The sequence below is a fragment of the Armigeres subalbatus genome, chromosome 1 (assembly GCF_024139115.2).
Source record: "Armigeres subalbatus isolate Guangzhou_Male chromosome 1, GZ_Asu_2, whole genome shotgun sequence".
Taxonomy (NCBI): Eukaryota; Metazoa; Arthropoda; class Insecta; order Diptera; family Culicidae; genus Armigeres; species Armigeres subalbatus.
In genome coordinates, this window is record NC_085139.1 from 208,617,985 (window position 1) to 208,631,608 (window position 13,624).

The 13,624-nt window shown below is 44.6% G+C and overlaps 1 protein-coding gene across 1 annotated transcript; it reads right to left on the reverse strand.

Annotated features, from left to right (window-relative positions):
- Positions 1 to 7,612: 7,612 nt before the first annotated feature.
- LOC134206944 (uncharacterized) lies at positions 7,613 to 12,546 on the reverse strand. Its single transcript, XM_062682688.1, has 4 exons — positions 12,302 to 12,546; positions 12,121 to 12,184; positions 11,405 to 11,693; positions 7,613 to 10,146 (listed from the first exon to the last, which is right to left on the reverse strand). The coding sequence occupies exons 1-4, from the start codon at positions 12,544 to 12,546 to the stop codon at positions 7,613 to 7,615; spliced, it is 3,132 nt and encodes a 1,043-aa protein (XP_062538672.1).
- Positions 12,547 to 13,624: the final 1,078 nt, after the last annotated feature.

Here is a 13,624-nt window from a genome sequence, read left to right on the forward strand (position 1 = left end):
AATACCAAAGAACTCGCGATACCGCGTTGAAAGTTATTTGGCGAGATTTGCAAAATGAAATTAAAAAACGTTTCGCTATTCTGAGAAATACCAACTTTGAGAATAATGTCTTGAAGTTGGATCCCAGTTCGAAACCCTTTTGGAAATTAACAAAAATTCTTAAAAAACCTCAAAAGCCAATTCCAGCGCTTAAAGAGGGAAATCAAATTTTATTAACAAATGGCGAAAAGGCTCAAAAACTTGCTCAGCAGTTCGAGAGTGCCCATAATTTTAGTCTAGGTCTCACTAGTCCAATTGAGGATCAGGTTACACGGAGCTTCGAAGACATTCTCAATCAAGAGAATGTTTTTGACCCTTCGTTGGGAACTAATTTGGATGAAGTGAGATCTATTACTAGAAAATTTAAAAATATGAAAGCCCCGGGTGATGATGGTATTTTCTACATACTTATCAAAAAACTTCCTGAGAGCTCTTTATCCTTTTTGGTTAATTTATTTAACAAATGTTTTCAATTGGCATACTTCCCAGATAAATGAAAAAACGCTAAAGTTGTTCCTATTTTGAAGCCGGACAAAAATCCAGCTGAGGCTTCTAGTTATCGCCCAATCAGTTTACTTTCTTCAATAAGCAAACTGTTTGAAAAGATTATTTTAAATAGAATGATGGTTCATATTAATGACAATTCTATTTTTGCTGATGAGCAATTTGTTTTTCGCCATGGGCATTCAACCACCCATCAGTTATTAAGAGTATCGAATTTAATTCGACTCAACAAATCTGAAGGATATTCGACTGAAGTTGTTCTTCTTGATATAGAGAAAGCATTTGACAGTGTTTGGCATGAAGGTTTGATTGTAAAATTGATGAATTTTAATTTTCCTCTGTACATCATTAAACTGATCCAAAATTATTTATAAGATCGCTCACTGCAGGTAAACTATCAGAATTCTAAATCTGATAGATTACCTGTAAGGGCTGGTGTCCCCCAAGGCAGCATACTGGGGCCCATATTGTATAACATTTTTACTTCGGGCTTACCTGATTTACCACCAGGGTGTCAAAAATCTTTGTTTGCAGATGACACAGGTCTCTCAGCCAAAGGGCGAAGCCTTCGTGTCATTTGTAGTAGATTGCAAAAAAGTTTGGATATTTTCTCCACTTACTTGCAAAATGGAACATTTCCCCGAATGCTTCCAAAACTCAGCTTATTATTTTCCCACATAAGCCGAGAGCTTCTTATTTGAAACCTTCTAGCAGACATATTGTCACTATGAATGGGGTTCCAATTAATTGGTCTAGCGAAGCTAAATATTTAGGACTTCTGCTAGATCAAAAATTAACTTTTAAAAATCACATTGAAGGCCTTCAAGCCAAATGTAACAAATATATTAAGTGTCTATATCCACTTATAAACAGAAAATCAAAACTTTGTCTTACGAACAAACTTTTGATTTACAATCAAATTTTTAGACCTGCCATGTTGTATGCTGTGCCAATATGGACTAGTTGCTGCAATACCAAAAAGAAGGCACTTCAAAGGATTCAAAATAAAATTTTGAAAATGATTCTGAAGTTGCCTCCGTGGTATAGTACCAATGAACTTCATAGAGTTTCAAATATTGAGACTTTGCAACAAATGTCCAACAAAATAACGTCCAATTTTGGACAAAAATCGTTGCAATCTTCTATTGTACCTTGTACCCTTAGTATAAATTAGGTTAAGTTTAGCTTAAGTTGAAAACATTGTAATTCCTACATGGTTCAAATCAACCAGAGGAAAAATCCTAACTGCCAGAGGCAATTGAAATGTATTAATAATAACTAAAAATATGACATAGCAAATAAGGATGATAGTGTTAAGAAAACACGGAACACCTAGTCTAAGAGATGAATGCATGTATTAGATAATTAGCAAATAAAACCAGTTAAAAAAAAAAAAAAAAAAAAAATCAACATGTTTGTAGTTCACTGCTAAAATTTCAGCTCAATCGGGGTCATCGGGGAACAAAGTTACAGCTTGTCAAAGTGACCATTTTGTATGAAAATCGCCCTCCTCTGCTATTATTCGAAACACAGGTGTACGTACCCTACCCTCTTTGTTGGCGGATAACAGGCGGTAAAATACAACGCGATACCGGGTTGTTAGCAGCACATGAAGACACATACGATTTTGTGATGCGGTGCAGCTCTTGATTGTTTACACAGTAGCAGAGCATGAAATATTCACTTTCATGAAGCACATTCACTCCGACTTTTGACATTCGTGTTGTGATTATTCAAAACATAGAATGACTTACTCAGTTTACTTCTTCATAAATTGATTACCACTGAGTATGGTAACTGCGCGCGAAAAAAACAAAATTAGCCTTGACTATATTGACATTTGGCGCTAAAAATGCCCCTCAATTGAACGTCGGGATTAGACCTATGCGTGTATTTATTTAAATCATCAAACATGTGTTCAGTTTAACGACTATTTAATAATTTGTGATATTCAAATAAATACTCACTGACCCATATTCATTCTGAAAATTGATGGTGCAAAGCCAAATATTAATATGTTTAGAAGTGAAGTGACAAAGAAGGCCGATGGGCTTCATAAAAATAATCGAAAATTTAAAGCTCTGCACAGTAGTAGTTATAGTTACACTTTCGGTGTTTCAACCAGCCCTATACTTCCTGCTCTCCTGACAAATATTTCACTGATAAGGTCGGTTAAGTTGTAACCTCACTTTCTACTGTAAATAGTATGATTTTCATTAGATTTTACAATACACGGTATCTTCGATTGAGACTCTTACTTCATTATTTAGAGTATCAATATAGTAGATTAAATGTATGATAATACCCACAGTAGGCAATTGAAATCAATTATAGTTAATTTATGGTAGACACAAATTATTCCTCCACACGTTATCCATGATAAACGATTTATACCCTTCGCTGTCACCTATTTATTTGGATTATTATTATTATAGAGTTTTGGCACTTCCTCAGCAAGCGTGCTGGGAATTTTCACCTACCCCGGGCAATCTGAATGCCAAAGGGGATTAGGCTCTGTGGATCTCATTCGCCGGTTGACTTAAAATCCTATAATAAACGTTTGCACCGGATGTATTAGTTATGGTGGTTCAGGAATCTTCTTACGATGCTGCAAGTTCCAAGAACCACTGTCTTTTGGATGCTATGGAGGTTATGAGATAGTTCCAGCTCTCCTAAGGATCTCAGAAGAGATTTCAGGACGATTCCGGTTGCTGAGATAACAACCGGAATTATACGCACGTCCTCCAGGTGCCACATCTGCTTCAACTCCTCCGCCAAGTCGTGGTACTTCGTTATCTTGTTGGAGAATGTTGTTTGGACATTATGGTCTAGCGGTACAGCAATGTCGATGAGGGTTACCTGCTTCATCCTTTGTCGTAGACCACAATATCGGGCCGATTGGCACGAATGAGGACATCCGTTATGATCTCGCGATCCCAGTACAGCTTCACGAAACTATTTTCCAGAACCGGGACAGGCACATATTTGTAGTAGGCGACAAACTGGTTAACCAAGTTGTGCTTTAAAGCAAGCTGTTGGTGCACAATCTTGGCTACTTCGTTATGACGACCGAGATAGGCTGAATCAGCTAAGGCTGAACACCCGGACACGATATGTTCGATCGTCTCTCCTACTGAATTGCACTTCCTGCAGCGGTCCTCCACGTTTTCGTGCAATATATAGTGCCGATAGTTCTTCGTCGCAATTACCCGGTCCTGGATGGCTACCATGAATCCTTCTGTTTCCGAGAAGAGTTCACCCCGCACCAGCCACGTATTCGACGCCGCTTTGTCGATATATTCCAGCTCCAGTTGATGGGGGTGCGTCCCATGTAACTCCTTCTGCTTCCACGATGCGATCATCTCGTCGACAGATTTGATGTCGCAATTCAGCTGATAGTCCTCCTGCGCCAGATGCAGGGCACTGAATCCGTGGTCAGCTTCACACACAGCGCGATAGATTTCGTGGCGGTTCTGGCTTTCCACGAAGTATCTTCGCAACTGCTGGATCTGGGAAACACATAGTGTTTGTATATCGGTGACACCTCTTCCTCCTACTGTACGTGGCAGGGTGACTCTCTCAATGGACGATTTTGGATGGCGCATGCGATGCTTAGTGAACGCCACTCGTACTGCTCGTTCTAACGCCTCCAAGTCAGTCTTGGTCCACTTCACCACCCCGAAACTGTATGTCAACAAGGGCACAGCAAACGTGTTTATCGCCTTCACCTTGTTGCCGGCCGACAAGAGGCTCTTCAAAATACCGTTGACACGATGCAAGAACTTTTCCTGCAGCTCTTTCTTGATCGTTGTATGGCGAATTCCTTTCAGTTGCAGGAAACCTAGGAACTTGTACGTTTCGCCTTCAACCATGTTTCGAATCTCCTCCTGTTCGTTGACGCGGAAACTGTCGGCATCCACCAGGTGACCCCGGTGTAGATGTATGGATCGACATTTATCGATACCAAACTCCATCCGGATGTCGTTGCTGAATACCGTTACAAGCCGCAGAAATTGGTGCAGCTTCTCCACAGATTCCGCAAACAGCTTCAAGTCGTCCATAAAGAAGGTGTGGGTAATGTTTGTACTCCTTTCCCCACCCTTCAAATGATAGCCATAGTTGTGTTGGTTGAGTGCTCTGCTAAGAGGGTTCATGGCAAGGCAAAACCATAGAGGACTAAAGGTATCGCCTTGGAATATGCCCCTCCTGATGCTGAGAGTCCTGGACCGTAACACCTTTTCTCCGTCGGTAATGTGTAGGGATGTGCTCCACATCCCCATAGCGTGCTGCATTAGCCTGATGACGTTACCGTCTATCTTATACAACTGCAGTACCTTAAGAAGGTACGAGTGAGGTACTGAGTCGTATGCCTTTTTATAGTCGATATACGCCATGCTCAGGTTTCTTTGCTTGTGGGTGGCCTGCCCAACAACGACTGCATCAATGATGACCTGATCCTTGCAGCCTCGTGTGTTACGTCGACAACCTTTTTGTTCCTCGGTCATTAGGTTGTTGACGTCGCAATGGTTCTGCACCCTCCTCGCTATTACCGATGACAGCACTTTGTACAGACTCGAAAGGCACGTTATTGGTCTGTACTTGGCTGGGTTCAAAGTGTTCCGATCCTTCGGCAGAAGATAAGTGACACCCCTAGTGATGAATTCCGGTAGCTGCCCGGGGTTATCTAGTACCGTGTTGAAGCATTCCGCCATCCGCCCGTGGACTGTTGTGAGTTTTCTATACCAGAAATTATGCACAAAATCGGGTCCTGGTGCAGCCCAATTCCTGGTATACCGAGTAGCTTCACGTATGTCTTGGGCGGTCACGTTGATAGCGGTCATGTCTCCAATTCCACCACAATATTGCTCTTCTTCTGCCATCCACACCCCATCGCCGTTGTGTATGACGGGGTTCTCCCATAGATTGGACCAAAACTGCGTGACTTCTCCAATCTCCGGAAGGCCCTCGCCAAAGTCGGCTTTGTCGTTTCGGATGTGGTTGTAGAACTCCCTTTCGTTGATGTTGAACATTCGATTTTGCTCCTTCCTCTTCGAACATTCTCCATAACGTCGCAGTCGTTTAGCAAGAGCACTCAACCGCTGTACATGGGTGTCGAGGATCTCAGTTATGTTCGCCTCGGTGAGATCACGGAGTTCTGTGGGTTTCACAATTTCAGCAACATTCCGAACTAGCCTGGTTGATCGATTCCCCTGCTTGTACTGTGTTAATCGACCAACCTTTGACCGCAGTGTGGCGATGCGGGTCTCCAGACGTCGCATCCACGCGGGTTTTCGTGCTTTGGGGCGTGCGCGTCCATCACTCTCACCTTGTGGGCGCGTTCGCAATCCCAACGTTCTTACAACAGCCACTGCAGCCGAATACACGATAAATTGCAGCTCCTCAAGGTTCTCCACGGTTTCCAAGTACTGTGGCAAAATATCCTGGTTAAGGATGCTTACTGTACTCGTCAACCGATAGGAGTACTGCAACTTGGGTATCCGGTGTCGGGACATGGGGTCTGTCCCACGGAACTGTGTAACTGCTGTGCCCATATGATTAGCTAGTTCGTCCTTCAATTGCTGTCGTTGCAATTCCACTGTTGGTCCTGGAGCAGCGGGTGCAATCGAATCGCGACGGTTACTTGCGATTGATGCATCCAACCCAACAGAACTCCTTCTCGACGTATCGCTCGATCTTGCCTCCTCCTCCTCTCATAGTTCCCTCTGCACTTAAAGCTTGATTTACTCTACGTCTTCTGAAGTCAGCATATTATGTGACATAATAGCTCTCTGGCGTGTGTACAACTTGTTCTGGTCAAGCTGGGGTGCAAACCGAGGAAACCTCTCATTGAACATCTCCAGCATCGCCGGTCTGCCGGACATATCCGTCTCCATCCTGGTGCAAACGTAGTAGCAACGGATCACGTACTGATTCATCTCCCTTGTCCACATGATCCGTTGCCGTCGGCGGCCCGCTAACGTGAGTGATTGACGTCGATCAACCACAGCAACATCAGCAGGTGCAGCATTGCCTTGGTGATTTCTTCTGCTGCCGTTTCTGTTTTGCCTTGTCGGCACGGGCTGAGCCCGATGACTAGAGGGTCGCTGTTGCACCTCTCCTCCTCTAGCCGCTGGCCGCTCGCTCTGTCCCCCGTTCCAGGACCAGCTCCAGTAGGGGCTCCCTCCTCGGGCAATCGCATGGGTGGTATTGTTCTTGAGCGTAACTCCATATTTGGGTGTGCTTTCATTCCCGGAAGCTACGGGTTCTGTAAAGTTATTTAATTCTTTACAGTGCTAAATAGCTAGGTTCAAGCGCCAGTGCTCGCCCGAGGGTGGTTTTTCATTGGTGCTTAGGAATTGGGCCTTCAGCTCCCACCTACTCGAAATGGTGGTTTTTCATGGACGCCCAGGGTATTTCACCTGAGCTCCCACCTATTTATTATTATTATTATTATTATTATTATGTATTTATGACACTTTACCATTTTCATGACATTCGTGTCGGGATTTATTTGGATTGGTGGTTGGCACTCGTGAGAGTTCAAGGCAGTATACATTTCAATACATCTCGGAGCGTTTGCAGTGCTCCCAGCGGCAACATACTGCCCCCCGTTAACACTGGCCATTTGGTCCAGTTTTACCATCACCATCTACCTCCAATATTGCCAACTTAGCCACAGGCTTTCGTATAAACCCCCTCGCAGTTTCAACTATAGCCTGACGGCATCTCCCATCTCTCCCCGTAATCACTTCGTGTATACGGCCTCGTTCCCAGTTATTTCTGGTAGTCTCGTCGATGATCACCACCAAGTCACCTACGGCTACAGCTTTCACATCTCCAAACCACTTCGTACGCCTGGTCAGGGTTGGAAGGTACTCTCTGATCCATCTCCTCCAGAAAGTATCTAAGTGGAGTTGGATTTGATCCCATGATGTCCGCAAAACGGCCACTACGTTGCCATCTGCTGACTGATGTACTCAGCTTGAACTGCCCAGCAGAAAATGATTCGGGGTCAATGTTTCGCTTTCTTCGGAAGTGATCGGCAGGTACGTCAGCGGACGGCGGTTCACTAATGCTTCGCTTCTACCACTAGCGTTACTAACGTTTCGTCGTCCAGCTGTCCATGACTGTTGAACGCAGCATCCATGGCTGTTTTGATTGAGCGTTCCATTCGCTCCCAGGCACCACCCATGTGGGGTTTGCCGGGAGGAATGAAGATCCATTTTTTTGTAGTGCTGGTGAAGGTGGCTGCTAGTTGTTCAATCTGCTCCTCCAGGAGGCGATTTGCTCCTCGGAAATTGGTCCCGTTGTCAGAGTAGATCGTCGCTGGTGACCCACGGCGGACAACGAACCTACGGATGGCTTTGATGCAAGACTCTGTACTGAGACTGTGTACCACCTCAACGTGGACATCACGAATGGTGAGGCAGGTGAATACAGCAACCCACCGCTTCGCCGTACCCCTACCAATTTTCATCAACAATGGTCCGAAGAGATCGAGGCCCGTGTGGGTAAGTGGCCTCTGGAACGATGCTAATCGTGCCGATGGTAGCGTAGCCATTCTTGGCATATTCGGTTTTGCCTTATAGATTCTACACCATTGACAGGCTTTTGCGACCTGTTTTACTGCGACCCTTAGTTGAGGTACATAGTATTGTTGGCGCACCTCATTTACCACGGTTTCCATGTTGCAATGGCGAAATCTTCGATGGTAATCGTCCAGCAGAAGAAAGGTGAATCGATGTTTCTTGGGAAGAATGATAGGAAACTTGGTACTCTCAGTTACGTTCGAAGTTGCTGTGATGCGTCCATCAATTCTGAGTATCCCGAATTCATCCAACATTGATGACAGCCTGTACAGAAGGCTCGATTTTTCTAACTGCACTTGTTGCTCCTCCGACCTTTGTTGATTTCGCGTGAGGAGAACCATTTCATCCGGGAAAGCTTGCCATTGCGTTAGGCGGATAATCGTCCGTAAACCATTTCGCAGTTCGTCCGACTTCAAGTACTCAGTGATCGATTCTTCACCCTTTGGCTTTCGCCTCCAATTAATGATGCTGCGATGGATGTATGCCGCCGACCTAATTAGCCGCGGTAAGCGAGAAAATCGCTCCAACTCAAATATCATAACTGGCATAGTCACTATGTGATGCGTATGACACGGACGCAGATCTTCAGCTGTAGACAGCAAAGTGGTTTTCTGTTTTGGCCATTCATATTCCGGATTCTTCAGGAATTCTGGTCCGCTGAACCAAGCGCCATTCACATCTTGAGCGTAACCTTTACCCCATTTAGTGTCCAAATCTGCTGGATTAAGTTTTGATTGCACCCATTGCCATTCGCGAACTTCGGATGCTGTCAGCAACTCGCCTACACGACACGCCACGAACTGTTTATATTTCCGAGGATCAGCACGTAACCAAGCTAGAACAGTTGCTGAATCACTCCAAACAAAACGTTGCTGAATCTTCACGGTGTGACTTTCTTCGACGAACTGCATTAAACGGATTCCCAATACTGCTGCTTGTAGCTCTAATCTAGGTACCGATAACGGTTTTAGTGGTGCCACCTTAGTCTTTGCCGCAACTAGATTGCATTCCACAACCCCGTCCGGATTCGTTATACGGAAATACGATACAGCTGCGTAGGCCACCTCACTGGCGTCGACGAACGTGTGCAGCTGAAGCTTCTGATAGTGCTTTATGGTCGCGTTCTCAAAGTAGCATCGAGGAATCCGGTTCTCGCTGATGGTTGGGATCAAGCCTGTCCACTTTTTCCAGCGCTCAAATGCTGCATCATCAATTTGTTCATCCCATTGTGTTCCATTCCGCCAGATATCTTGCAACAACACTTTTCCGTGAACAAGAAAAACACTCCACAAGCCTAGGGGATCAAAGAAACCCATTAAGCACTTCAACACTTGCCTTTTCGTGGGTCTTTTCACCTCATCGATTAATTTTTGAATTGGTTCTTGTACTGATGTAGCTAAGCAAAGTTCATCTTTCTTGGTCATCCACAGCAACCCCAGTATACGTTCAAACTCCTTATTGTCTGGACCGATGTTCTTATCAACGAATGGCTTTATTTCACCTAGACTACGCAGCACTTCTTCCTTGTTCGACAGCCAGTTCCTCAACTCGAAACCTCCGTTTTGATGAATCATCCGCATTTCTTCCGACACACGTATGGCTTCGGCCACACTACTGTAGCTCTCCAACGAGTCGTCAACGTAGTGGTTGTTAACGATACCTTCAACTGCTCGCGGATACTGGTCGTCAAACTGTTTCGCATTCTTGTTCTTCACGAACTGAGCGGATGCTGGAGAACACGTTGCTCCGAAGATAGCCACGTTCATAACATAGATTCCTGGCATGTCTATAGGGTTATTCCGCCAGAGAAACCTTAATGAGTGACGATCTTTCTCACGGATACGTATTTGGTGGAACATTTCGCGTATGTCCGCTGAAACTGCTACTCCAAACTGCCTGAAACGCATCAGGACGGCTGGTAACGATGTCAGTTGATCTGGTCCTTTAAGTAATAGCGAGTTCAGAGCTATACTTCCCACTTTTGCTGCTGCGTCCCATACCAAGCGGACCTTTTCTGGTTTTCGCGTGTTTATTACCACTCCCAGGGGTAGATACCAAATCCTATCTCTCTCTGCGTTTGCTAGTTCTGCTTTTGTGGCCCTATGCGTATATCCCTTTTGCTGGTATTCTAGTGTAGCCGGCACGGAGCGATCCGTATCAAAAAGCATGTGGCTTAAGCGCCACTCCACAAGGGAGACCACGGCCCAATTTAATTTGCCCGGATGAGACTCTCTCAAGGTGAGTCCATTGAAATTTTCCCGATAAGGATTTATGGATCGGTCCAGACAGCAACAACGAAACGTGCAAAATTGGGTCCACCCTCACTTCCATCCATACTTTACAGTCACATCACACACTCAAAGAATCGGTGAGAGTCCACCAGAACCTAATACACTCTACACACCCGTTTCAAATCACTCAGAGACTGAGTGAAATTGTATTGCCGTCTCTTTTTTTCTCACTGAAAAGTTACTCAATTTTCGTAAAAAGTGGAACTACTCAAAATTTGAGTAGTTCCACTTTTTACGAAAATTGAGTAACTTTTCAGTGGGAAAAAAGATACGGCAATACAATTTCACTCCGTCTCTGAGTGATTTGTAACGGGCGTGTAAGCTTGAGTGCCGCTCTCATCATCGGCGGACTCTCTCCTCTCACCCACAACCATCAATGAGTTGGAAGCAACATAACATAACAAACCACAGTCAAACTCGCAAAGAGAACGGGACACGGAAAAACAACAAACAATATCGCGCTGTGACGTTAAACACAATAATTATTAATCAACAGGGAGACAAATAGAACTTTTATTGAGGCTAACACATAGCATATTTATTAACTTAATACTAACAGGGGCACATGTTTGTTCGGGGTTTGTGTTTTGTTCGTTTTAGTGTTTGTGTTCGTTCATAACTTCTTACTCCCTAGCTTGTGTGCGGTTTTCTCTTTCCTATCTATTTCTACTCTACTCTCACTCTCATGTGCTCTGTGCTTTACGTTTTAACGTGACGTCACGGATCAGCGGAAACTCTGGATCGTCTGCACTCCTGCTACTTGACAGTACTTGGGTGGCGGCGGAACGGCTCACGCACGCATTTTCACGGGTCCGTGATGGCGGACCCAAGCGATAGTCGGCAGGCTTTCCGACTCGCGAAAAATGGTTTGGCTTTAGCAGCACATTTGGGTCATCAGTCTACGACTGGCACAAAAAACGTTTCCTCCGCGGCGCCTTCCTCGGACGCCGCACTCCAATCAAAAAAAGATGGGAGACTCACCGTATCGATGGGTCGATGACCGTTGGGCGGGGTCGATGCTCCCCGGGCAGGCAACGCTTGGCGATTGCTTCTCAATGAAGCGTGTTGTGAATCGCGATGGCGGTTTGCCGACGGGGTCACTTGATTGCCGGTAGCTTGACGGACCGGCTGGTGGATTCCGTCCACTTAGAGGTCCCCTGGCCTCCTCGGACCGATATAGTGACGGATCGTCCGCTTCTGGCCGGTTGGCGACTGCCAGGAATCTTTCGTCCGTAGGGGATAAAGCGCGCGCTTGGGTGCGCGGAATTCGCTGCGGGTGAAATATAAAGCCAATCTGGCAGAACAACACATAATGAGCACAAGCACCGTTTCGCACATCTAGAGCACATTTTTACCTTTTACCACTTTAATTACTACAACCGCACACGAATAACACGCACACTTGATTTGCCTACAGCAACTAGAGAACGAACAAATAATTTATTAATTAACTGTATTTAACGCCACTTTAAATTATCCTACTTGTAACAAACGAAACACTAACAACAAACGCGTACTTCCAACTCCTTGGAGAATCACGGACGAAATGATCGAGTCTGTGAATCCTCAGATTAAGGAAGGTGGGACTCGGACACAACCGGAAGTACGTCATTTCCCGACCCCTTTGTGTACAATCGTGGCTTTATCGGCACGATTGATAACTTGACCAGATAGTCGCGCTGCTATCCCTTTCCCACTTTAGCCAGGAAACAAATGGCCTCGACCTTGGAAAGCTTGGCTGCTTGATTAATGCTCGCTTGCCTATAACAAGGGAACATTATATTTAAGTTTATTGGCGATTGATAGATTTGTATACTTACAATCTAATTTATTTACAAAATCTATTTACAAACTATATACAAAATTACTGAATGCTACACTAGTAGCTGGCGTTGAAGTTTGTCCCGCAACTTAGGATCTCTATTCATTCGCTTCTCAAGGCACTGTAACCGACGCAGAGCCATGGGGAAACTGTCTGGTAGCTGGATTTGATCGCATTTCCATAGTAGCCCCGTCTCGAATCGGTTTCTGTTTCTAATGGTTGTATCCTCCAAAATCCGTTGCGCGCGTTTCTCTTCTTCTGAAAACATTTCTACCTTCAATGTAGTGGCGACTTCCTCCATTGTGAAGTAGGGACACGGCAGGTATTTCCGTCCATCGTCGTAGGGGCCAAAACCAACGAAAGCAACCTACATTTGCTAGAACTCCACTATAGCAGAACGTTTCTCCTGAGCTTACGATTTGCTACGCATTAGTTTTTCAAAAAAGCGTCTTTTTCATTGGTTTTCGAGACTATGACGAACAGACGAAAATACCTGCCGTGTCCCTATAGTTTCACCGTGTTGTGCAGATCTTCATCGCTGGTACACCCACACGTGTGGAAGTTTAGTGGTCGGGCTACGGTCCTTTCTGCATGTCCTCCGTATACACACCAACCCAATCTTGTTTTTGCCGCAACTGGTTCACGACGATTACCTTCCTTCACTTTTACTGGCAGAATCAAGTTCAGATTGTTCACTCCTATGAGAAACCGAGAAACGATATCTACATAGCTCTCCACTCCTAAAAACATGCCAGGACCTACCAAATAATCCAGCAAAGTTTATTAGACCCTAAGTTATGTGTGTGTGTATGTCATCCTCTATCCCTCACCCAACTGGGGGTGTTGGTCAAGTAGTACTACGAATAATTTGATCAGATCTCATGCTCCGTAATGGTGCCCTTTTTGTTACAAAGACTAGTACTACAAAAAGGATTCACTTCTGAAGTAAGAAAGGTTTATTCAGAAAGTGTAGGGTATGGGATGTACTAGTTGTTCGTAACAGGTACAGCAAAACTTCACAAGGACGCCCTTATTCGTACTAACTACTTAGGGAGTAGAAGGCCGAGAAGAGCCACCGTTGCCAACTAAAGCGTGAACCGAATACCTGGGACTCCCACAATATCCGCGGCAATAGCAGCAAACGATGCCCTGTACGTATTTAATGGTATATTTTATAAATTTATAAAGCAATTAAACAATTATAGTAAAAAGTTATTAATTGGAACGTGCTCACCGGTTTATTTCCTCCACTATCGACATAACTTCTGTTTTGAACAAGCGAAAATCCCAATCGAGTCTATCAATATTATTTCGCTCTTTGGTAAAAAATCACCATCTTGAATAACGCTCTCTACAAGTAAATAAAAATTGAGTTTATC